The 27,297-nt window shown below is 28.5% G+C and overlaps 1 protein-coding gene across 1 annotated transcript in view; it reads right to left on the reverse strand.

Moving 5' to 3' along the window:
• Positions 1-823: 823 nt before the first annotated feature.
• LOC136087480 (uncharacterized) overlaps positions 824-27,297 on the reverse strand; it is a 203,070-nt gene continuing 176,596 nt past the window's right edge. The window contains exon 14 of the mRNA XM_065810319.1: positions 824-1,198. Within this exon, the coding sequence (XP_065666391.1) occupies positions 1,050-1,198 (149 nt within the window). The 3' untranslated portion in view covers positions 824-1,049. The remainder of the gene's footprint in view (positions 1,199-27,297) is intronic.

Here is a 27,297-nt window from a genome sequence, read left to right on the forward strand (position 1 = left end):
ATGTAAACGGTATTTTTTACCTTTATAGCTTTAATTACAGTAATCACAATGAATTTATCGATTACTTTGTTTCTATTTTATTTAAAAGCTATTATATGCAATGAAGAGAGCTAATTTATTAAACTGCATAAACATCAGTCTTATAAAGATAGTGATAATTATAATGAGACAAAAAGTGAAGATAGTGCAACTGAAGATTATTCATTGCTGAACTAAGACGTGGCTCTTTATATTAAAGCATATATTGAGCAACAAAACATCGAAGAAGATAAGTCCGAAATATTTATATTCAAACCTCTAATGAACTTCTTGAGCTGCTCTTAACTGAATCAAGTAAACTTACGCCTTCAAATATTATTCAAAGAGCAAAATCAACTGAGGAAGTTTTTTGTGCAGCACATAAAACAAACACCGCTGCGCGGATAGTTATTAAGAAACAAAAAGTTTAAAAAATTATGTCGTTTACTTGCAACGCTTTCAAAATATTCTAGAAACAGATGCGGACTGGTCCATCGGAAAACTTTCCAGTACGCCCCCAATCCTTGGCACCTTCTCCACGCTACAATATTATTAACATATGTTAAATATGAATAATAACCATAAAACCATTGAGTGTTATCGTTTCATGTGCAAATTCACAATCCTTCAATTTCTGACAATACTATTTAAGCATTACGTGTGTCACAAACTTGATAGCAAACGGCTTTGACACTTCTTATTTTTGCTTCTTTAAATACAAAATTGTTTGCTTTAATTTGCATTAATTTACTCCATTTGCTTCTATTCGAAATTATTACAAGGGGAAATAACGCACGGAGGACGCTTTATAAAACTATGAAAAATCTTGCTCTAATTTTAGAATAAGTTTTACAATTTTTTCAACATTACAGTTACAATATTACAACGTATGAAATAGCAAAATCTTCCGCCCTAAAGTTTGTTGCAACCCACCATATAATTAACAATATGATATAATTCTATACAAAATGTGTTACTTTTAAATATAAATTTTTCATAAAATGCTTTGACATCTAATGTTTAATCCTTCATCACGATCTAACAAACATTTCAATTATGTATTTTAACGACCAATTTGGAATTAACTCCGTATGAGACAAAGGAAGGTTAGTCTTGGGACTTGTTTTTCTTCCTTTTGAAAACCACGACATGATTGCTTCTTTTTCATAAGTGAAACCATCTTAACAAAATATGCAAAAATATAATAAAAAAATTCTGAAATCTAGTTTTTATTATTACTTGCATAATTAAAATCATCATCTGGTTTTTCTTGCATAATTACAACCATAATTATCTTATTTTTAATTCTTATAAGTGACAATAATTGTATCAATTGTTAAAAAAAAAATTCTGATTTAGTAACAAATACAAAGATTCAGATTTTCAAAATTTTTTGTTAGTATCCTATGCACAGATCAGAAATTGACCTTTTACGTTTGATTTTGAAACATCCTAAAAATTTTTATAGGTTCTTAAGAAAAACCAGTAGCACATACGAATATTATTGATACTTTAGAAACCAGTGGGATATACGAAACTGCAAAAACTAAATCCTGCAGGTGGCACATTATTTCCCCCTCGTTTGATTATTAGGTTATATTTTTTTTAGCAATTTTTTGACACATCATTTCTTGACAAAAGCATTTTCATACAATAGAGTATAGCTTCTAACATAAAATTGTTTTAGATTAATATTATACCTTAATAGTTATAACATTGATTAATTTATAGTTTTTTTAATGTAATAATTAATTATATTCAAGTAAGTTACAAGTTGGTATTTAAATCTATTTAATTATAACTTATACATTTTTAAAATTTTTGTAAATACATTAGTAGCTATTAAAATTACATGTAGAATTCATAATGCATCATTTAATGTCAAAGAAAGGAAGAAAATTTAAGTTTGAAAGATCTCATAAGCTAAATAGACTTTTACTATGTGCTACTAATCTTCGGTTCTTTATATTGTGTTAATTTTTTAAAAATTAAATTATAAATAATTCTTTTATTATAAAAGAAAAAAAAAAAAAAAAAAAATTAATTTCCTGTAAGATTGGTGTTCGCAAGAATTCAAATGCTGCTATTAAAAATTATTAAAAATTTGAATGATGATTTTAATCGCAAATGTGAATGTTCGCGATTAAAATCACCTTTGTAAGTCAAAAAAGATTTTAATAAGAAACTTCTAACCATCCTATTGTTTAGGTTAAGGCCCAAGTAGTGACCAATATTCTAAAAAATTCAAGCAATGATAAGGAAAAAGGTGAAGAAATGCTGTATTCCACTGGTATAATAATATAAAACTTTTTTTCTTTGTAAAAATTTGAAAAATGTTTTGCACTTCTAAACATTTTTGTAAGTTATATAGGTTACAAAGTTCCCATAACTCTAGGTCAAACTAGTATGAAACAGATTGAAATACCATTTTCAGAGTTTAACAAGTTAGTTGTTTCTTTGCAATATACTCAATTCAAATCTAATGTTCTCTAGAAAAATTCAGGCAAAATGGAGTCATGTTTAAAAGCAACGTAAAAAAAAATTGGATGAAAAAGCAAAGATTCTTAAAGATTTCTATGTTTTAGAAAATGTTTCCTTGGAGGATAAAAAAAAAAAAGGACGCTTACTCATGTAAAAAGAGATTCTTTTTTGTTATTTATGTTAAATATATTACAGAATATCATGAGTTTAGAATGTCATTGAGGTCAGAAAGAAGGTAGAATCATTTTTAATACATTTGAGCATTGGATTTTCATTAATATAGATGAATAGTGGTAACAATAAAATTTAAGAGCAATAAATAAAATATATTCAATGAAAGTTATTGCAAAACTGTTTAACGCAAAGCAAAACCGAGTTATTGATGGTAGTGATAAGGGAATTGTCTTTAAAAGAATTAAGAGAATTTTATGACTTAGGAGAAGCTAACTCCAACTTAAAACACCTTGGGGCTCTTGATTGAGTACAAGCTAGAGATGGCGTCTCGATAAAAATACTCATCTTGGGCAGATGTAAAATGTATCCAGCTTCTGTCTTGTAAAAGGCCTCCTAGGCAAAGACTTAGGGGTAAACAGTCTGGCACCTCTTCCTTATCTACTAGGCTAGCGCAGACGTATTTATAATACATTGTTTCCAGTTTAGGACGTTGAATGCTGGATCTTCTTGACTCAATGTATGGCTTTTGTTTGTGTGTCCGTTTTTATGACTAGGCAACTCATTCTTTTATCTACAAATACAGGGACAGCTCTAAAACCCAGTTATATGGTTCCGAGGCCGGCTACTTGTCGGATTCCCGAACTCAATGGTAGCTCTCAGAGAAGCTGATTCTATCAAGAGCTGAAAAATATCAAAGTACTAACAGTGCCATGTTGCGCATGGATGGTGTCCCTGTTTGTACTTTTAGTGTGCATTGTCAAGGACACATTTGGAGCCCTTTTTTACAGCTTATGGTTTATTATTAGTAGTGAGGCAATTGCATGGGCTATAAAACAGTGTACTGAGTACTGTCTATGCTTCGATAAATTTTTTCTATGTTCTTTAACAAATTTTAAAATGAATAAAGTACCAAAAACCATAAAACACAAAAAAACAGCGCCATCACCAAGTTCTCTAAACCTATCATTCACTAATATTTGTGGTATTTAAAGTAACTTTTCTTCTGTTGAGTCTTATCTCTTGCAAAGTTCACCAGACCTACTTGCTCTTTGTGAGACCAATTTGAGTTCAGCTGTCTCATCTTGAGATCTTAATGTTGATGGTTATCTTTCTTTAATTCGTAAAGACTCCAATAGTCACATGCTTAGCCTAGGCATTAACATTCGTAAGAATTTACCCATTTGTCAGTAAACTAAGTTTAAATCCACAGAAGATTCTTTTATGTGCTTGTGTTTAGCACCACTACACTTGATTGCCTTTCTCATGGATCTATATCACTCTCCTTCATCTCAAGACTGTACTCTTTTTGATGCTATTTTTGATCAAATTGACCAAGCCCTCTCACTTTTTCCATCAGCCTATATTGCTGTTGTTGGTGAATTAAATTCTCATCACACTGAATGGCTCGGCTCTAGCGTCAGTGACTCTGCAGACATTAAGGCCCACAACTTTTGCCTTTCTCAATACCTAACTCAAGCAGTCAATTTTCCAACTCGCTTTCCAAACTACTTGAATCATTTACCTTCTCTAATTGACTTATGTCTTGTTTCTGATTCTAGTCAGTGCTCAGTTTCTACAAATTCACCCTTAAGTGCTACTGATCACGGTTTGATCTCTCTAAAACTAATATCTAATTCTTCTTCATCCTCTGAATCCCCTTATCATCATACCTCTTAAAACTACCTTAAAGCTGACAGAGACTCTTTGCGTGATTTTTTTTGAGATAGCCCTTGGGAGAAATCTTTCATCTTCCTGCAGACAAATGTGCATTTTACATAACTTCGTGGATTCAGGCTGGCATGGAATCTTTTATTCCCTCTTAACAACTCCAGATCAAGCCTCACTCTTTTCCATGGTTATCCTCAAATTATGCTGCTTTAATTGCCAATCGAAACCATTACTTCCATATCTATTAGGAAAACAATTCTCCAGATAACAGACATCTGTTTATTACTGCTAGAAACCATTGTAAAAGGGTTTTGTCTAGTGCCAAAGCCCGCTATTCTCAGGTCATGAAGTCTCGAATTTCATCACAAATATTAGGCACTCGTGACTTCTGGAGAATCTTTAATAGCATCAATAGTAAGGGCAAATCTGTAACTCCACCTCTCTTGGTTCAGACTTTGTCACCTCACCTGAAGACAAAGCTGAATTGTTTGCTAAAAACTTTTCATCAATATCATCTCTTGATTCCACTAGTTGCGTTCTACCTGATATAGCCAACAAACAGGTTGATCCATTGCTTAACATTCGTATCATTCCAGCTTCTGTATCTAAAGTGATTTCCTGCTTAGGCTCTTCTACAGTTTGTGGCCTGGACAGCATACCTGATATAGTCTTGCAGAAGTATTCTCCGGAGCTGTCGTCTATACTTTCAAAACTATTCAACAAGTGCTTATCAAAGTCTTCTTTTTCCAGCCTGCTGGAAAGCGGCATTTGTTATCTCTATTTAAAAAAACTCTAGAGAGCGATCTGGTACCATTAGTCTTCTTATCATAAACAAGGTTTATGAATCTTTAATTAACAAACACAATCTCTCATCTTGAATCTAATAACTTTTTGATCATCAATATGAATTTCGATCTTCTTGTTCTACAGCTGATTTGCTGACAGTAATAACTGATAGATTTTATTGTGTATTAGATAAAGGTGGAGAGGTTAAGGCAATCGCTCTTGACATTTGTAAAGCCTTTGATAAAGTTTAGCATGCTGGTCCTCTCCATAAGCTTTCTCCTCACGGTGTATCAGATAACATCTTTAAAATTATTGTTTTTTTCTTTTCCAATCGTAGTATAAAAGTTGTTCTTGATGGAAAGCACTCTTCTTTATATTCTGTAACTTCAGGGGTTCCTCAATGTTCAATCCTTGGCCCTATACTCTTTTTAATTTACATTAAAAATCTTTCAGATATTCTCACATCTAAGATGGCATTGTTTGCTGATTATACTACCATTTATTTTTGTCATGATAAGAATCCAACACTGTATGATTGCTTGGAGGGGGCATTTGAGTTAGAAAACGATCTCACTTCTGCTACAGCATGGGACTCACAGTGGCTGGAGAACTTTAATTCAGATAAAACTTAATTCAGCCAATCATTATTGCAATAATTTAGATCTTCCTATATTTATGAACGATAATGTACTCAATGATGCATTTACTCTTAATCTTCTAGAATTAACTCTTACTTACAATCTTTCTTGGAACCCGTATATAAAATCCGTTGCAAAATTATTATCCGCTAAGATTGTATCTCTTTATCGAGCTCAACACTTTCTTTCTCTGGGTTCTATTCTCCATCTCTATAAATCTCAAATCCGACCTTGTATGAAATACTGTTGCCGTATCTGGGACGGATCTTCAAATGACGCCCTTTCTCTTTTTAGACAAGGTGCAAAAACGCATTGTAAACATAGTCGGAACTGCTCTAGCAGCCAACCTCCAACCATTATCACATCGTCGTAATGTTGCTTCTCTTTCTCTTTTCTACAAATAATATAACGAGCACTGCTTTAAAGAGCGATCGTCTCTTGTGCCATCTACTGAAATTCATTCTCGTGTTACTCGTCATTCAATTAAGTCTCATCCTTTTTCTGTGACTGTTCCTAAATGCTCAAAAAACTCTTATTCATCTAGTTTTTTTCCTCAAACATCAGTTCTTCTGAACTTGCTTTCTTCATCTTGCTTTCCTGATTCATGTAATTTGCAATGTTTTAAGTTGTCTGTCGATCGTTACCTTGCTCTACAATCTTCTAGTAACTTCCGAATCTAATAGTGGTTGCTTGCAGTCTTGTTGGAAGCGTAGGTGTTGAAAAAAAAAAAAAATCACTCTAGAGCAAATTCTGTATTTGTATTGGCATGCTGTGAAAATATGCAAGAAAAAAATAGCAACCATGCAGTACTAATTGAGAAGCTTGAACTACATAATTGTAAAAACTCTTTGGTATCAGACTTTAAATTCATCAACATTTTGTTGGGAATTTTGGTTTTTAAATTACTTAAATTACTACACATCTTAAAGCATGTGGTCGTTAAATTTGGAACAAGGAAACGTTTAAAAAAAAATTAAACTAATGCAAAATCTTCAATTTTTATTTTAATCTAAGGAACTTGAAGATTATAAAAATGCATTTTATTTTTATATTTTTCATTATTTCGAATAAATAAGCGAACATTTACGCTAATCGACGACATCAACTTCTGCATAGTGTCCTCGGCGATTTTTTTTCCTACTAATGTCCACTCTCGAATCAAGTCTTTAGCTGTACTTATTGTTTTGCCTTTCTTACACAAATATCCTTTGCCAATTCCCTAAAGTTTCTCAATTTTCTGTATGAATTTGACATCTCTCGAAATATACCACTCTACAGTCTTCTTAGAATAATGACAAGAAGCAAGATCAGGCAAGATAGAATAGGGGCCATTGTAGCTTTGATAAAATGTTGAAAGTCTAACTTACAAGCATTCATTGATGTGAAACACCCGAGTTGACGATGTGACGAAAGCTTGAGATCTCAAACCGCAGCTGCATATTGCTTGCCACAAGAGAAGTTTCTTACCAAATTTATCAAATGATTTATACTTGAACTTGTTGCTGACACATCCACAAACAACTGAAGTGTAAAATTTTGAACCAGGGAGCTGTTTCAAGTCACATTTCATGTACGTTTCGTTATCCATAATTATACAGTCATTAAATTTTGTAAGCACTTCGCCATAAAGATTTTGAACTTGAGTTTTAGCTGTCAGTGATTTCTCTTCTGATTGGTTTGGATATTTAATGACTCGATATGACTTGAAATTGTTAAATTTCTTAACTTTCCTGACAAAAACTCTGAAACTTTATACCTAATGGTTTGTTCTCTGTTCAATAAGCCAGGATTTTGTGTGAATGATCATTGAATACTAGTTGCTGATTTCTTATCCTTAAGGCCACTCTTTCATCCAGATCCTTTTGCTTCTTCAATAGATAAAGAGCACTTGTATCATTTATCAACATATAAACAGTAGTTTTGCTAGATTCAGATGCTTTAGCCATTAAAAGTAACGATGTAGAAAGATTTTATTAATCGCATGCTTTACGCCTAAAATTGACTATTTTATAGTTAACAAATATTTATGGCCTAACGGTGAAAAATACAGCTGCACCTGATGTGACAAGGAGACTGTTCTGAAATCTGATTATCTCAGAATCTTTGGGCACTTAGATAATTCTTTCTACCAGTATGCTCATGCAGGCATTCCTAAGAAACATATGATGAAATTTAAGGTAATTAGTTTTTATCCATCCAGTTGGCATGACGTCGCTCCGTATTAAAAAGCATTGTTTTAAAATTAACCATCTTGAATTGGGGGAAAACAAAACTAAGAAATTAGTAGTGGTTTACTGAGTTAATTTTTTAAAAAAGTGCTAAAAATTTGTTGTGCAGTAGGTTTCACTAACTCTGAATTTAAGTCTGCCTAAAGATAAAATACTTCAAAGAAAGTGGTTGAATACGATAGATCGTGACGTAAATAGTAGTGTAACAAGCAATGGTCTCCTAAATTTTCTAATGTTTATATTTTTTTAGCACACTTTATTACTGATGAGATTAATTTACATCTTAATTCAGTATTTTTAAAAAAATATCGATATATCAGTACTTAATTATACCTTAAAATAACCAAAATAATATGTAGACAGCAATGAAAAGCATCATTTTATTTAAACAGACATTTAAAAGTATGTAAAAATAAATTAAAACCACCTCAAAGACTTATGTTGCAGACATCTTTCCACTGTAACGTTTGATTAACTTTCAAAGTAATTGTAGGATATAAAGTTATTGTTTATAACGTTTTCTTGTTTTCGCGTATAAGAAAAAATAGTTTGTTTTCCCCCACTGATTTATATAATAAATGGATATATTATATTTTATGTGTGGGACTAATATAAAACAGTAAGGGATATATATTAAGTTTCCCCCATTAATCTTTATTATAACTAGATAACGCATCTCTAATATCAAAATTGAAGCCAAAAAAAATTTTGGTAGCCATATAGTGAGGACCCACGATTTGTTATGATGCGCATGAAATTTTTAAAAACATTCGAAATGTTTTTAAAAACATTTCGAATGTTTATAAAAACATTCGAAATGTTTTTAAAAACATTCGAAATGTTTTTAAAAACATTCGAAATGTTTTTAAAAACATTCGAAATGTTTTTAAAAACATTCGAAATGTTTTTAAAAACATTCGAAATGTTTTTAAAAACATTCGAAATGTTTTTAAAAACATTCGAAATGTTTTTAAAAACATTCGAAATGTTTTTAAAAACATTCGAAATGTTTTTAAAAACATTCGAAATGTTTTTAAAAACATTCGAAATGTTTTTAAAAACATTCGAAATGTTTTTAAAAACATTCGAAACGTTTTTAAAAACATTCGAAATGTTTTTAAAAACATTGTTTGTTTATTCATCAAAACGATGTGTCATAATAGCTACATCCAAAACAGGATATTCGAAAAATGCTGTTACAGAAATCAGAGAAACTGGCTTCCTTGAAAATAGAAAGAAAAGTGGTAGACCTTCTAAGCTAACAAAAGATGACAATAAATATTTAAAAACCCTGTCTTTAAGAAATACAAAAAAAGCATCAACCGAGTTGGCAAAAGACATTCCCGCAACAACTGGGGAAAATGTCAGCTCTTCTTTTATTCGACGGCGCCTGCTTAAATTGGGAATAAGAGGGTTTGTTGCAATTCGAAAACCATAATTACGGTGTGGCAATAAAGAAAAACAACTTAAATATGCAAAACAACGCAAAGATTGGGCCCAGTAAATGTTTATTCGGGTTCTGTACACCGATGAGTCCAAATTAGAAATATTTGGAACGAAAGGATGCCAATATGTTTAAAGAAGAATTGAAGAAGCCTACCAGCCCGAGTGTTTAAACTCTACCATTAAACACAGAGGAGGCTCTTTACAAGTTTGGTATTGTTTATTTTCATCTGGAGTAGGTGATTTGATTAAACCTCCCCAGAGTCCAGTTTTGAATATAATTAAGAATATTTGAGATTATCTGGACAGAAAGAAGGTAGAACAGAGAATGACATAACATACCCTAGGATTTTATAACTAACTTGTAAGAATCTATTCCCCGGCGAATATTAGCTGGGATTGAGACAAAAGGAAGACAGTATAAGTAAATATTAAGAGTTTTTTATGAAGTTTGGCATTAAAAAGTTTGTAATTGTTCCATATTTTGTGTAAAATACATGTGTTTTAATAAGTTTATAACTTAGAACTACAAACTTAAATATTAGAGAAGAATTCTCCGGGATTTTTTGAAAAAATGTCAGTGTCCTAAAAGTTATTCACAGTACTGTTTATATATATATATATATATATATATATATATATATATATATATATATATATATATATATATATATATATATATATATATATATATATATATATATATATATATATATATATATATATGTATATATATATATATATGTATAGATATATATATGTATAGATATATATATATACATATATATATATATACTTTAAAATATATATATTTATATATATATATATATAAATACTTTAAAGTATATATAGATATAGTTTAAAAAAGATACAGCTTCTGGGATATTTTTGGACTGTGGTAGTTTTCCAGGTATTGTTGGTATATTTTTCCAGTTTCTTCACAAACAGTAATGTTTTCTCTTGTTGGTTTCATAAGACGACCACTGTCCTTTACTTTAAGAAAACTGGATTCTGGAGCATGTTTTTTAGAACCAAGTGCATCACAACATAACATACAAAATATTTGCTTTTTTGCTATTTCAACTACGAAGCCAGATAGATAAGAAATAGCTGTTTTTTTATACTCAGTTAGCAATGAAATATTAGTAATAAAAGAATAATCATGATCAGTAGTCTTAGATGTGCTTTCAGATAAGTCGTATTTTCTGTTTATGTTTACTGATGTAATATCCAAACTGCTGTTATTTATCATAACTGAATCATCTAAGACATTTAAAATATTTTCTGCTTGTAAATTTTCACAATTCCCTGATCCTCCTTCAATATGGCTCGAAAGTAGAAGTCGTTTATATGCTGCAGTGAGTTGTTGTGGTGTTGGGTTATTGTTAAATCCTCCGAATGCTCGTATTAAACCAATAAACAATTTAAGATGGCCTAGTCTTAACTAATATGTTAGAAGATATTTCAAAGGTGCTTCAGGAATTTCAACAAGGTCAGAGACGGATCTAGGGTTTGGCACATTAGGCGGCCGCCTAAGGAGAAATATTATATTACTAATAAGATGTAAAATAAGATGTAATTTAATTAAGTTTAATTTACATTTTAAAATTCCACCGAGTATTTTTTATTATTCATGGTTTTGGCGTGGCGGACGAATAACTTAACTGCGATAAGCGCAGGAGTGCTACAAACTATTATTAGGCAAATGGCTTTTTCATGCATTTAGGCGAAATAAGTTTTGCCTAATCTAATCTTGGTACGAGGTGGGCACTTTAAAACACTTTAACTAACAAAAGTTAAATTATGCCTAGAGTAGTATGGAACTAAGCGATCAATCCGCCTAATCTAATCTCGATCTAGATAAAAAGTCAGGAAATTAATTGTTCAACTTAATAATTAGGCTGATAAATTGCATAAGGGTTTTGCAGTTAGCATATGTAAAGTTCTTAAAGTTCTATTTATGATGTCTGACATTTGTTATTATGTACAAATGGCTTTAGAGCAAAACGATGTAGTTTTATTAAATAAAATTTGCAAGAAGTTGTCTTATGAAGTAAATTCTTCATGCTTTCTGTATAAAGAAAACCTGCATTCATCTTAAACAAAGTTTCTGTTCAGAAACAAATATCAAAAGCTCCAACTTGGATAAACTTGCACTTATTTAGAAAGCTATAACCGTTCATAATGTTTTATTTACTGCTATTATGCAATAAAGCAACAATTATCTTCAGTGGGGATAATTTGTTGCTTTATCTGCAGTCTTATGAATTTGCAAAAAGTAAACAATAATTTGTTTTCGCTTTTTGTTACATTATAAAAACATATGCTTGGCTTAGTAAATTACAAGATGCTAGCATAGTTTTGTGATAATGCTGCTCTTATGTTTGCATATATAAACATATATACTTTTATATAGATATATATTTTTTATATATTAATAAAATATATATATCAATATAAAAAAGATATATATATATATATATATATATATATATATATATATATATATATATATATACACACACATCACAACATCAATATTACATAATATATTACATAATATTACATCATTTAAAAAACACAATATTGCATAATATATTGCATAACTATGCTAGCAGTTTGTAATTTACCAAGACAAGCATACGTTTTTATAGTATCATTTTAAAAACATATGATTGTCTTAGTAAAGTACAAACTGCTAGCATAGTTTGGTAATATTGCTGTTGTGATGTTTTTATATGTAAACATAATATTTTTAAATACAGATTTTGCATGATGTCAATTATAATGGAAGCAACACTTTTTCCAGAAAAAATAAAACTGATTGATGTTGCCTAAAGCCAGATGCCCAGCAATAACTGTCAGTTACATATATTTCTTATTAACCAGCCTTATTTTATCAAAATTATACAGTTGATGGTTTGTGCCAAAATTTAGAAGTTTTGAGCATCGTCTAAGAATTGGTTTAGTTATTCCTAATGTGTTACCTGCGAGTTACGTTAGTTTAGCATTTAGTATAAAAGTATAGTTTAGTATAAAAGTATTTGTTAGTTGGTGATTATGGGTTCTTACTTCAATAGAATTGTATGTTAATGTGATGTTTTATTTCAACATCCAAAATTTTATGGTATAATTAGTAGTGGTAAGCAAAAACTTTTTATTAACGTTTTCAAAACTGCATTTTCTAAATCTGTTATCTAAAAATGTGGATTATGCTCAGTAGGTATATAATTTTTTAAACTTTTTAAAGTTTTAAAAACAGTTGCATATTACCTTATGGAGTTACATTGCCAGTGTATAGCCCTGGGCCCCACAGTTTTGGAGGCTTCTGTTCATAAAAAATATAAATTTTTAAAAGAAACTCTGAAAATAGAATTTTTGATTTATCATGGAAAGAGCCCTCCTGCTTTAAAACAACCCTGGGCCGAAAAAAATCTTGATCTACACATGCCATAATGTATTATACTTTATATGTAATCCAGGAACAAAAATGTGAAGGGAAAAGCAGTTTGCTAACTGATGATGTATTTTTCTGTCATGCTTTCAATCGTTCTGCATAAAAAATCGTACACATGAATAGGAAGGAACCTTGACTTGGTTCATGTGATTTAAACAAATATCTTCCAGACAGATACTCTTTCAACCTTTATACTATGGCAGTGGAGCATCAGCATATATTCTGAATTTATTTTATATTCAATAAATAGAAATTTGACTGCACTATTTGTGTTCAGATTTCAAAAATGAGATAAAGGGATAATTTCAATTCAATTTAAATTTATGGATATTCTTAATAGAAAAAATAATGACCCAAATTTAGTAAGGATTTTTAACATACATAACTTAAAAAAATTGGACTCAGTCATAAAACTCTAGCGCGCAAAGTAAACAGGAAGGAAGGTCATATGAATATGGTGAAGTGAGAATTTTTTAAAAATATGAATTCAGGTATATAAGAACAAATTCACAATTGATGAATTGGTAGGGACGTTTCTTTGGCACCTGATGGAAGTTGTGCATAAATGGGGATCTGATGATCGCTATTGCGTGAAGCTTTAAGTAATGTAATTGAAATATATATTAATAATTATTTAGTCTTCACTTTATATATATATATATATATATATATATATATATATATATATATATATATATATATATATATATATATATATATATATATATATATATATATATATATATTATAATGTATATAAATATATATATAATATATATATTATATATATATATATATATATATATATATATAAATGTATAAATATATATATATATATATATATATATATATATATATATATATATATATATATATATATATATATATATATATATATATATAATATATTAAAAACTACCAATCATATAATTGTTCGGAAAAAAAATTGCTTAAGTAATGTGTGTTTTTAAAATTTTTAAGCAAACACCAACATTAGCATTTGCAAAATATATGAAATACATATACATACATATATATATATATATATATATATATATATATATATATATATATATATATATATATATATATATATATACATACATACATATAGATCTATAGTTTGTTGTCTTTGGGAAGAGCAGAAGGAAAAAAGTGATTCTTACGCCAATACATACGTCACTTTTAATTACTTTTGACTTTCGTCCAACATTTGCGTGTTGGACGAAAGTAAAAACCATTAATTTAATTACAAATAAATCGTTTTTTAAAAAAGCCACAAAAAAGCAAATTTAATTGACCAGAATGTTTTAAAAACATTCTGAATGTTTTTAACAATATAACCAATGTTTTTATTTTTATTTTTTTTAATAAAATGTTTTTATTTTTAATTTTTTTAATAAAATGTTTTTATTTTTATTTCTTTTTACTGTAAATCATGCGCGGAGTGTTGCTACATCAACTATCTTATAGCCTGACTCGCAAGGAAGTGCTGCTACATCGACTGACAAATAGCCTGACTCGCAAGGGAGTATATATATATATATATATATATATATATATATATATATATATATATATATATATATATATATATATATATATAGTATAGTTGTATAATTTTCAAATTTTATATCAAACTTAAAGAAATCTCTAAGTTGTGTTTAACCACAGAGCTTAGCTAATAGTTCATGCAGCATTTATGAAATAAAAGCATACAATACCAAAATGATTATTATATGTTTTAGTTGCTTACCATACAGTTGTGTTATAAACCAATTAACACACTGCATTGGGTAATAAAGAACTAAAAGGTAGATATATTTTTTTAATCCATTTATTTAACCCAAAATTGAAAATTACAACTTTTTTTATAATTTTACAAAACAAGGTTAGGTGTCACATACTTAAAAACTAGTATTAGAATGACACCTAAATAAAATAAACCAACAAACAAAAAATTAAATAGCAATATTAATAAATAAAAGCAAGCGTAAATTAAATTAATTAAAAAAAAAAAGATTAATAATAACAAATTAAATAAAAGGACAAAAAAATAAGAAAACACTCAATTAATAACAACAGCGAACAACAATAAAAATAATTAGCAACATCAACACAAATAATAACAAACATTACACAAACGAAAAGGCAAGCATAAAAACTACAAAACGAAAATAAAAACTACATAACAAAAGGGCAAAAATTAAACAAACCTGTACAATGTATAATGTATTAATTATATACCGTTTTTAAGTGGTGTGGGAATTTTTTTTATCTTATAGTAAAAGAATTTTCCCTTAATCTAACAGTTTGTCCAGTTCTGTCAATATCTTTTTCTAAAAAATGATCAGGAAAAATCAAACTGCTACTCTTTGGACTCCATTCTTGAAGGTGTATTTTGATGTTCCATTCCTTTCTTTTTTCAGTGTTTGAAAGAAATCTGAATAAATTTAGTAGAAAAAATAACGTTTGATATTTCATTAAGTTTCTGATACTTTTTGCACAACTGATATTATTTAAATCCGTTTGTTCACATTGCAAGCAAATTAACAGAGGTCAATAAATGGAAACTTTCATTTTAAAGATGATTCATCATCAGAGATTCCATCATTATCACTTCTTTTACTGTTACTAAGTTTTCTTTTATTTCAACCAAATGCAACACACTGTGTTTTTCGCTTTCTCCAGACATTTATATAATGAATATTGTAATTATTTTATTGAAAAATAATAATTTTTTTTTCGAAAAAAAATAGTAATAATTTTTCATAAATTCTATCCATGTTAAATAAAAACATAAAGTTAAACCACCAAAATAAAGAAATTGCTTGTTCACATAACAATTTTTTAACTAAATAATTTCTCTGCGTGGGTCCTCCCAATATGGCGCAGGCAAAAATAATTTGGCTTCAAAAATTACGATATTTTATTAAGTGATGCACTATACAGTTATTATATAGAGCAGTGGGGGATTCATTAGTTATAATATATATCAGTGGTTTTCCCCCAATTCAATATGGTTACTTTTGATTTTGCCATATAGTCACGCAATTCCGACTGGATCAATATATTTGAAGTCAAATGAAAAGCTTGTTTACACAAGACTTATTATCTTTTTTATTCAGAATTTTGTGAAGCCTTGTCTTATAAAAGAAGACAATCCTGAGAAGTTAGAATTAAGCCTAGTACCTTTACCAAAACTTTATCTTCTCAATGCTTTGGTAAACTATATTTCTAATTATATTATACCTTTCTGGAAAGGTTTAAAACAATTGGTTAATACCCTTGGTGTTATTCGAAAAGGTTCTCAAGGAAATACATACATTATTACATCAAGGAAATTTGACTGAGTTATGGATGGTACATTTAGAGAATCACAGTATCAAATGCTGATCCACTTTACAGATAGTTTCGAACATTCTCAATAACTGTTCAGAAGTAAGTAAACTTAGTATATATTTTTAATTTTAACTTAATATAAGTTCTTTTAACATTAGTATTTTTCTTATATTCATTAACATTTTATATGTGAAGTGGGAAGTTCATACAATATGTTCTTATCTAGGAGCCTTCATAGATTTGCAAAAATTTGGGGATGGAAGAGAGGGGAAGGAGGGGGGGGGGTAGGTAGGCAGAGGAGAAAAAACCTTTTTTGGTCATATCTTGTGAACTATAATAGAAATTTTTTAAAGTTAAATTCCATTAATAATTTTTTTTAAGATTATAAAAAAATAAAATTTTAATTTTTTGTTTTTTATCTGTTTGGGGATCAGTGCCCTAAATACCTTGTAATTTTTATGTTCCCTAAATCTAAAAATATTTTATTTGGCAAAACATCATTATTTTACATTAGCATAAATATTTATTCATTTTTATTGAATATGTAAAAATGTAAGGTTTGCAGCATGTCTGATAGTTACCTCACTTAAAAATTAAAATTTCATAGATCCACTTCCTTTTAATACTTTTTTTAAAAATGTGTCACCTGCAGGATTTTAAGTTTTTCAGTTTTGCATATCCTCCTGTTTTCTTAAATAGAACATATAAAATTTTTTGGGTGTTCTAAAATTTAACGTTAAAGGTCAATTTTTTGATCTCTGCATGGTATCACTACAGTTACATCAGGTCAGCAAATATGATAATATTTGCTGGAATAATTAAAATTAACTGATAAAACTGCGGTGATAACAAAGGATACTAACAAGAAAGAGCAAGTATAAAAGCATTTATGAAAATGATTGATACATATAATTATAACAGCAATTACTGTCAAGATTATCATTAACCTTTTATTGGATAAATTTTAAAAGTATTAGTTCTTTTTACATGTTACAAAATTTAAAAAAAACATCAAAAACTATTTTTCAACATCAAACATCAAAAATCATAACATCAAACATCAAAAACTAATTTTCAACTAAACAACTTTTTCAATACCTGCTCGTAAAGTTATTCCACGAAAAATATAAAAAAATATTGTTAGTATTAATGGTTGTGATTACTGATCAAAAAAACCTCCTCTAATATCTTGTAACAAATCTCCAGATCACTGATCATAAGAATGTGCTATAACATCTCGCAACAATTCACCAGATTAACTCATTACAAAGATTTTAAGAAACTTTTTTTATTGGGGCTATAACAGAAATAATGTATTTTTAAGAAATACTCAACAGTTTTGTAGTTCGAGATATGTATTTAAGTTACTCAAAATTCTTTTATGTAAATACAGCAGTTATATTGAAAAAAACTAATTTATTTATAGTACTAAGTCTAGGCAATATGCCTAATCATTTTTCAGAAAAAAGTTTAGATTTGTGATTTTCTCTTTTTATAATTAAATTTTTATAATAGCTATAATTCTTTTTAATCTTTAATATTTTCATTATTTATCATTACTATTTATTAACTTTAAATCCTTGCCAGAAGCAACAAATGCAAAACTTTTTAAAAAAATCAACACGTTGTTGGGCTTTTTAACTGAATGCTTCAAATAAAAACTTCTGTTATCCATTGATAATATCAGCATGATAAGTCAGCCAATATAGTGTTAAGATAATAACCAAAATCATGTTTTCAGCTAAAACTAACAAATAATTTTCCATAGTTTCTCAGAAAAGATCTCAGGGCATGTTCATTTGTACTATGTGTTTAAAGAGTAAATTGTTTTACAATAATAGAGTGTACACCAGAAAACTTGGTTGAACTTCAGGTTCACTTTATATTCTTCTAAACATTTTAAGAAATACGAGAAAAGGTGTTTGAAATGATGTTTTTACTATCGCTAACTATATGCTTTTTATTAACTATACGTAGTTAATATTTATGTATAAATAATATATAACCAATAGTATATAATTAATACACAACTATACGTAATTAATAAATAGCATAAATTTCTTTTCTGTATTAAAATGTTTACACAAAAATAAGGTGAACCTGAAGTTCATTTAATTTTTCATGTCAACACTAACATTTTTGTTGATAGGGATAAAAAATATATCTTAAACAGTTAAATGCAAAAGAGTGTCCCAAAATTACCACAGACTTTACCAAGAGGTAAAAACAAGACGTGGTTGTTAAAGGTAATATTATCTCTAGTAGTTACAAAAAAGATGAATAGAAAATAGGAAAAATTTGCACTGTGGTAAGTCTAACCCTATAAGTAAGGATGCACTGATGCTAATGCTGATGGGTACAAGTCAATACTAATAAATAGACCTCAATCAAATTTATATTTTTTTGCTTCATATGCTTCTATGTTCTAGAAAATGAACTTATAGATTGTTGAATAATAACTAGAAATAAATTAGGAACAAATCAACTATAAAAGCAACCGATTATTTTAATATTATTGAACCTAAGCTTCAGGATTTAATAAACTTTTAAGTAAACAGAGTGCTCAGGAAAAAATTTCAATTGGAGAAATAATATGTGAAGACATATATCAAGGATTTAACTATCTAATTAGGAATGAACCTATATACTATGCTTTAAACATGATGTAAACAATTGTTTCTCTAATTAACGAAGATATGAAAATAAAAACTAAGAATGCTAAAAAAGCAAACTTTTTACATTTTATTTTTAATATCTAAATTCAAATTAACTTTCAGGAATACCTATTATACTATCTTAATAATATCTTCGAATATTATTCATTAACAGTACATAAGATGAATTCAGAGTTCAACCCAATGCCATCTTAAACTTAAAAAAAAAGACAGGTTCATACATAATAAAATTAACAGTTTTTTAAAGATTTCTTGACATAAATGGACAAGGCCAACTAAAAAAATACTCCTCTCTGATAATGCTGCAAACATGAAATTGATACTGAGGGAATCTGTTTTAAAAAATAAGCCTTAAAGTTCTTCGCACTTTTTATTTTTGTCCAACTAACAAACTCTTTAAAATAGCATAATAGCGAGATCATAGCATAATAGATTGATCTTACAGCTAATGCTAAAATTAACTGTGTAACTAATACCTCACATTTTTTGAATTCTATGGACATGTTACATAAAATTCAGGAACAGCTAAACTCTTACATTCACTTGTAACAAGAAAGGAATCAAAATTTCACATTTATACCATGTAAAATGTTGAATTTCATCTTGTTACTATGAGGGAAATGGAACAAAAAACTTCACTTGCACAAACCCTACTGGAAATATTGGATAAGGAAAAAAAGTACACAAGTAACATACTACATTTTTGAAAACACCATACTTTGTAAAGTTATTACTAAAAGTTTGAAAATATTCTGCCGATATCTAATAAAATTGAGGAGGGTTGAATGAGAAGGTACTGGATTTTTGGTGTTCAAAATAGGTTTAAATTTTCAGAGATGGTACAAACTTGAAATTTTGTTATATTGATATTGGGATCATATGATAGTGTTTTACAGAAAATTACAGCGATTGAAGCCTAGGAACAAGTTAAACCTAAAAATGTGGGTGCCTGGCCCCATGTATTCATGTAATATAATAAAATTAACTTATTCATAATATCTTAAAATAAATAGAAGTTAATTTTAGGATTTAAAATTTTATCAATAAATCATTTGTTGTTAAAAAGTTATAGACATTTCACGTTTATTATTTACCCATTTACCCCAGCAAACAAATTTAAACGCTCAAAAAAATTTTTCTGGATGAAATTTGAAATCTGAAAATGATTTTTAATTTTTGTTAATACAAAATTGAAAAAATTATAAGGGGTGTTACACTAAGTAAGGGTACATAGGATCAAAGTAGGGTAACTCTAATCACTCTCGTACCATGAAAAAAAATCTTTGATAAAGTTTATATTAACATTTTTGAGTTTGAGTAAGATTGATCTGATCACTTAAATACAAAAATAAAAGATTTCGATTTTTTTGTTAGAGGTTTTAGGGATATTTTACATAAAAAAGTTATAATAATTGTTTGATATTTTACTTTAATTGAATGTTTGATATTGAATAAGTTTGATATTTTACATTTTTACAAACTAACTTTTCACAGTATATAACTTCAATATATAAATACAATAAAATAAACAAATATATTAATACACAGTAAGATTTATTATAGCATAAAAAGCAAGGTATGTAACAATAGCTTTAAGAAAGTTTTTAGAACAATTTGTGACAGCTGGATACCTTAAAACTGTTTTCCCAGAACTGACTAAAATTATGAAAAACAGATTCAGAGGCTTTTTCACTCCAACAACCTAGTACTTTATTTGAATAATCAATTGATTTCATTTTTTGAAACTCCTCTGTATGTTTTTCTTAAGCGTGAACTTCAAGTGATTATCAACTAGTTTTGAACACTGTCCTCCTTTAAATTCCCCTTTATGAAGTTTTTGTCTTTTAAAACTTTGTTTTATCTGGTTGATTTAAAAGTAGTTAATTGACAATATTTAAGATGCAGCAGAGAACTTTGATTTATTTTTTTTTCTATACATTTTTGTCATTATTAGCTGATAATCTAATGATTCCAGGGGTTCTATGTTCACCTTGAAATACAAAATTTTGAAATTCATTTTTGCTAGCTATACACCAAGGACAAGGAATTGATGCTGCAGTTTTTGATCCAAAATAAATGTTGGCCAACTTCATATCAAATGCACACAACTATTTAATACTCTTTCACTTCATAAAATCTATTATTTCTTTCAGATTTGCATAAGATTCCTGCAACTTTTCTACAAGTGCAATTATAATAAGTTTGTTGGCCTCACTATCTTTGTATTTTTCTTTACATACAACTTCGTTATAACTAAATTTTTCTACCTTTTACCTTAGACACTTTTTAACAATCTAAGAAATTTAAAAAATTTTTTAAAAATTTAGCTCCTCCGTTACCAACTTTCAAAAGCCTTCACGTTTTTGCCCCCATCAAACTTAATAGATCTTACATCAAAGTATTCATTTAAAACAGTCTCATCTTCAATAAGTTTGTTTCTTGTATCTTTTTTAAATTATTTACAACCTTTCAAGCTTCTAAAAGTACTTAAAGTACTTAAAGCTTTGGCACTTTGTATGTTACTGAGACCACATGCATTTTTAAATTTGTTTACTTCACTTGTAGGAATCAGTGAATCAGTAAACAAAGCTTTAGATGAAAATTTTGTTCTTTATACCCTAATTGAAGTTCTGCACGTCGCAACTTTGATTAAAAACCAAAGTTCGAGTAAGTTTTGAATACATTCCAATATACTTAAACGAAAGTTTAAGTTATTGGAACATTGTATTTCGGCACCTCTGTCATCTAAGTAAAAATACCCAATGTTATACATAAAGTCGTTTAACTCTTTGTTGTTTTAGAAATTTAATTTAAATTAAGTTTAATAAGAATTCATTTATCTAGAAAATATGATCTTGATAATTGCTGAAATGAAATGTTCCAACATACTTAAACGAAAGTTTAAGTATATTGGAACTTATTCAAGACTTACTCAAACTTTTATCAAATTGCTTCATTAGGTTTTCTCTTCCCTCTGTAATACAATAGATATGTGCTAATCCTGGTCCAATAAAATTTACAAATTTTATTTGGTCCAGCAGAGGGAAGAAATTCTGAATTGAGTTCTGGTCTTCCTCTTTGTTCGATATTTAATTCAGATGTTAAACTACTGCTAGCTATAAGACCACACCCACTGAAAAAACTATTGGTTTCTGATCAGAAAAGTATCTTTGATGTAAGAAAAATCAAATGATTTGCACAAAATTATGTTGGTATTAATTTTTTCTATTTTTATTAAATTAATCAGACAACTTCCACTATTTCCTTTTGGAAAACGACTATCATTTAAGTTTATATTATCAATAAAATATTTTTTTTTTCTCATTAAAACTACACTTCCGTCTTGAATTTTGCTTAAATATTTCCTTTTACAAAACAAGATAAACAAACTTTACATCTACTTTGACTGTGACTTAGTTTTGAACATTTCAAATGTGAAGAACTTAATAATATTCAAATTTTTAAAGCACAACTAACAATATTACAAACATAACAAAACTTAACTAACAATAATGCAAACAAAACAAATAAACAAAAAACAACTCTTTAAAGGTAAATGTGGTTTTAAATTAAATAATTTCAATGATTTTAGCGATAAAGTATGAATTTGAGGGTTATTTAAATTAACGTGACACAAAAGTTTGTAAAAGTAATATAGCTAAAGTTTCACGCTTCACTAAAATATTTTTAAAAATGACATTAATTGATTGGTTTGATAGTGATTGGAGTACAATTGATCATAACTACCCTTCTCTAGTGTAAAACCTCCTTATAATTGTTTTTTTTTTTAATTTTATATTAACAAAAATTAAAATTCATCACCAGATTTCAAATTTCATCAAAAAACAAATTTTCGCACAAAAGTTGTAAGCATTTAAAGTTATTGTAATAATTTTATTCATCTATTTCAAAAGAACAACTCTCTTGAGAACAAAGGACTATTTATTATTGCAAGAAACCGATGTAAAAAGGTTTGATGCTAAGCTCCATTATTTTCAGTTTAAAAAATCTCGTTTCTTATCTCAAGATACTTTTTGTTTTGGCAAGGTCATTGAGTCTTTGATCAAAAAATTTCTTACATCCCATCTTGAGTCAAATAACTTATTTTCAGAAAATCAATACAGCTTACGATCCTCTTGTTCTATGGCTGACTTGCTAACTGCTGTGACTAAAAGATTTTATTGTGCATTAGATGGAAGCAGAAAGGCTAGGGTTATTGCACTTGACATAACTCTGGCTTTTGACAAAGTTTGGCATGCTGGCCTTCTCCATAGGCTTATTTCAGATGGTGTTTCTGGGAAAGTTTTTGAGATTATTAAAACCTTTCTTTCTAATTGCTTTATTCAAGTCACCCTCAAAGGCCAACACCTCTTCATTTCCAGTAATTTCTGGGGTACCTTAAGATTCTAACTTTGATCCTGTTTTATTTATTATCAACATTAGTGATCTTCCTGACAACCTTACATTTAAAGTAGTTCTTTTTGCTCATAATTCAACTTTATGGTCCTGCTTTGACAAAAAGTCTTCTCTTTACGATCGCTTAAAACAGGCAGTCGATCATGAATCTGATATCACTTCTGAAACAGATTGGAACTCACAGTGGCTTGACCTTTCATCTCTGTATGGAACACTGTTGTCATATTAGGGATGGTTCTTCTAATGATGCTCTTTCTCTTCTAGACCAAGTCCAAAAACGTATTGTAAACGTAGTTGGACCCACTCTATCTGCTAAGCTTGAGCCTCTTTTCTCCCATTTTCGTACAGTTGCATCTCATGCTCTTTTTTACAAATACTATCATGGTTGCTGCTTAAAGGAGCTATTATCTCTAGTTCCATAAACTAAAACTCGTTCTTGCTTGGCTCATCATTCAGTCAAATCTCATTCATTTACTATATCTGTCCTTGCATGCTTTAAAAAAACTTATGTATAATTTTTTTCCGCACTTCAACCATTCGGAACTCTCTCCCATCTTCATGCTTTCCAAACTCATACAACCTTCAACTTTTCAAGTCTTCTTTCAAACGTTTCCTTGCTTTATATCTCTATTTTTTTTTCTAGTAACTCCCATTTTAATAGTGGTTGCTTGAAGCCTTGTTGAGAGTCAATCATAATTAATTAAAAGAAACAAAAAAAAAAACTGTTGAAGAAAATGGGCAAAATTAGACTTGAAATTTCTACCACTTTTTAACATTTTTAGGTTAAGTTTGTTCCCAAGCTCAGTTCACCATAATTTTCTGTAAAACACTATTATATGATTCAAGTATAAAATATAACAAAATTTTAAGTTATTTTGTTAGATATCGACAGAATATTTTCAAACTTTTATTTATAACAGTACAAAGTATGATGGTTTTAAAAATCTAATCCGTTTCTGGTGTACTTTTTTTTCGCATCCAATATTTCCACTAGGGTGCATGCATTAAAGCTGAAACAACTCTATTTTAAAAGCATTTTGAGACAGCTACAAGAAAGATGATTGAAAATAGGGCACCAGTGTTTTATTATTTTTTCTACAATTTCTATTTTATTTATAACTTTAATAGAAGCATACCATAATTCAAAAAATGCAGACATATATAAAACCATAAAAGAATATACAAAAAAGGACTCTTTTAAACATCCTATATAAAGAGGACTTCATCTCAAGATTTTCCAGCTTCATATACAACAAAATTTATCACAGAAAACTTTATTATAAAGTAATGCAGATTTTTTACAAACAGTTCTAATTTTAAAAGCTAAAACTCGAAATATTATAGAAGTTTCTCTGCATTTAATGAAAAATAGTTTCTCTTAAATACTTAAAAAAGTATTTAAGAGTCAACACGATCTAAAAAAACTAGAGTGTATGTAAAACACCTTTTTTTCTCTCCAATAATAATAACAAAATGTATTTGTTATAAATTAATGCTTACTACTTTGCAATATTTAAGCTATAGTAAAATTAAAATAATTTTTAAAACTTTTGAACTTAATTTTTTTAATTTACATTAACTTCTTGGTTTAGTTCAGATCCACAATCCTTGTAATTGCAGTTTTAAACTTTCAGGTGACACATCATAGAAAAAATTAAAATAAGTGACGAACATCAACGCATTATTTATATTGTTTAACAATATATTGAGATAAATTTGCAAAACAAAAAAAATTTCAATTCTGTTTCATTAATTTCATAATTAGCATAACTTGAACATCAATTATATCAAATATATATATATATATATATATATATATATATATATATATATATATATATATATATATATATATATATATATATACAGTAGCGTCCAAAAGAAATTGGACAAACACCTTTTTGGTTATATTTTCTCAATAAGTAAACATTTTTAAATGAAATTTTGCGTAAGCGTGTCAAATTATACTACAATTATGAAAAACAAAACAAAAATTCCCTTTTGGGAGTAATTACTCAAAATTTTGCAAAAAGAATGGAAATGATTGGCTCAAAAGTAATTGGACAAACTAAATTCTAACAATGTTGATATAACTTAAACTATTTTAACTTCTTTCTCTGAAGCCAGTTTTTTACAAAAACATTCAAGGATCAATAATTTGCAATGGGACATAATAAATATTTAAGCAAGGCAGTGAAAAAGTTGATCGTACAAGCACTTAATAACGGTAAGACTGTGCGACAAATTTCAATAGATATGAACATTCCACAATCAATAGTTGGTTATGCATTAAAAGTTTTTCAACAACAGAGTCACTTCCAAGTTTCAACAAAGTCATGACGCCCGAAATCAACAACTTTTCACCAAGATAATGTTGTAGTAAGATCGTCAAAGGCAGATCCGTGCAAGAATGCTAAAGAAATTCATAGAGAATTTACACAGTCACATCAAATTTCTTGCTCTTATGCAACAGTAAAGTGTCGCTTAAGACAAAACAACCTTTTTGGCTGTCGTCCTATTAAAAAACCTTTTGTTTCTGCAAAAAATCGTAGAGCACGGTTAAAATTTGCTAAAGAACATCTAATTTTGACAGCAAATCAATGGTCGAAAATACTATGGAGTGATGAGTCAAAGTTTAATATGTTTGGTTCTGATGGTATTAAATATGTTCGACGTCCAATAGGTCTTCGAAATAATGTTAAGTATCAAGTTCCTTCAGTAAAGCATGGTGGTGGTTCAGTAATGGATTGGTCATGTTTTAGCCGTGATGGAGTAGGTCCAATCTATCGAGTTCAAGGCATTATGGACCAAAGCATGTATAAAGGAATAATCAAAGATATAATGCCACATGCAAAAGACTAAATTTTGCATGGTTGGACTTTCCAACACGACAACGATCTAACACTTTTCAACTTTCCAACACGACAACTTTCCAACTCGACAACTTTCCAACACAACAACTTTTCCAACACGACAACTTTCCAACACGAAACACACCTGGAGGTGTGTTTCGGATCATTGTCACGTTAGCCACGGAATTTTTGGCTCAAAAGAAAGTTTGTATCTTGGAATGGCCATCACAATCTACGGACCTGAACTAAATCGAACATCTTTGAGAACATGTTGAGAGAAAAATTGATGTTCGGAAACCATCTAATCAGCACGATTTGTTTGAGTTGATTAAGCGCACTTGGGAGGAAATACGAATTGATGTTTTAATTAATTTGGTTGATTCAATGCCACGTAGATGTAATGCTGTTGTTGCGGCAAAAGGTTTTCCAACGAAGTACTAGGATTATGCACAGATTATATACATTATGTAACAGAATACAACACTATGTAACATTATATGTATTATTTAACAGAAATCTTCATAAAAAATGCTGAAAATTTATCCTTTGTTGAGAAAGTTTTATTTTTAAACGACATATTTAGTTTGTACAATTACTTCTAAGCCAATCATGTTCATTCTTTTAGCAAAATTTTGAGTAAAAACTCCCAAATTAGGATTTGGGTTTTCTTTTTCATAATTGTGGTATAATTTGACATGCTTATGCAAAATTTCTTTTAAAAATGTTAACTCAATGAGAAAATATAACTAAAAAGGTATTTGTCCAATTACTTTTGGACGCTACTCTGTGTGTGTGTATATATATATATATATATATATATATATATATATATATATATATATATATATATATATATATATATATATATAAATTATTTTAGTGCATTTTAAAAATAGAGTGCTTAATGTTCTTTAAGGACAGAGCAACAATAAATTAAATTTAATTTAATTTAATTTATATATATATATATATATATATATATATATATATATATATATATATATATATATATATATATACATATATTTGATATAACTGACGTGTGTGTTATTCTTATTTTAGGCAGCAACTAACACAAAAAAATATTGTATGTTATAAAATGATATTTATTTATAAAAT

The sequence above is a fragment of the Hydra vulgaris genome, chromosome 11, assembly GCF_038396675.1.
Source record: "Hydra vulgaris chromosome 11, alternate assembly HydraT2T_AEP".
Taxonomy (NCBI): domain Eukaryota; kingdom Metazoa; phylum Cnidaria; class Hydrozoa; order Anthoathecata; family Hydridae; genus Hydra; species Hydra vulgaris.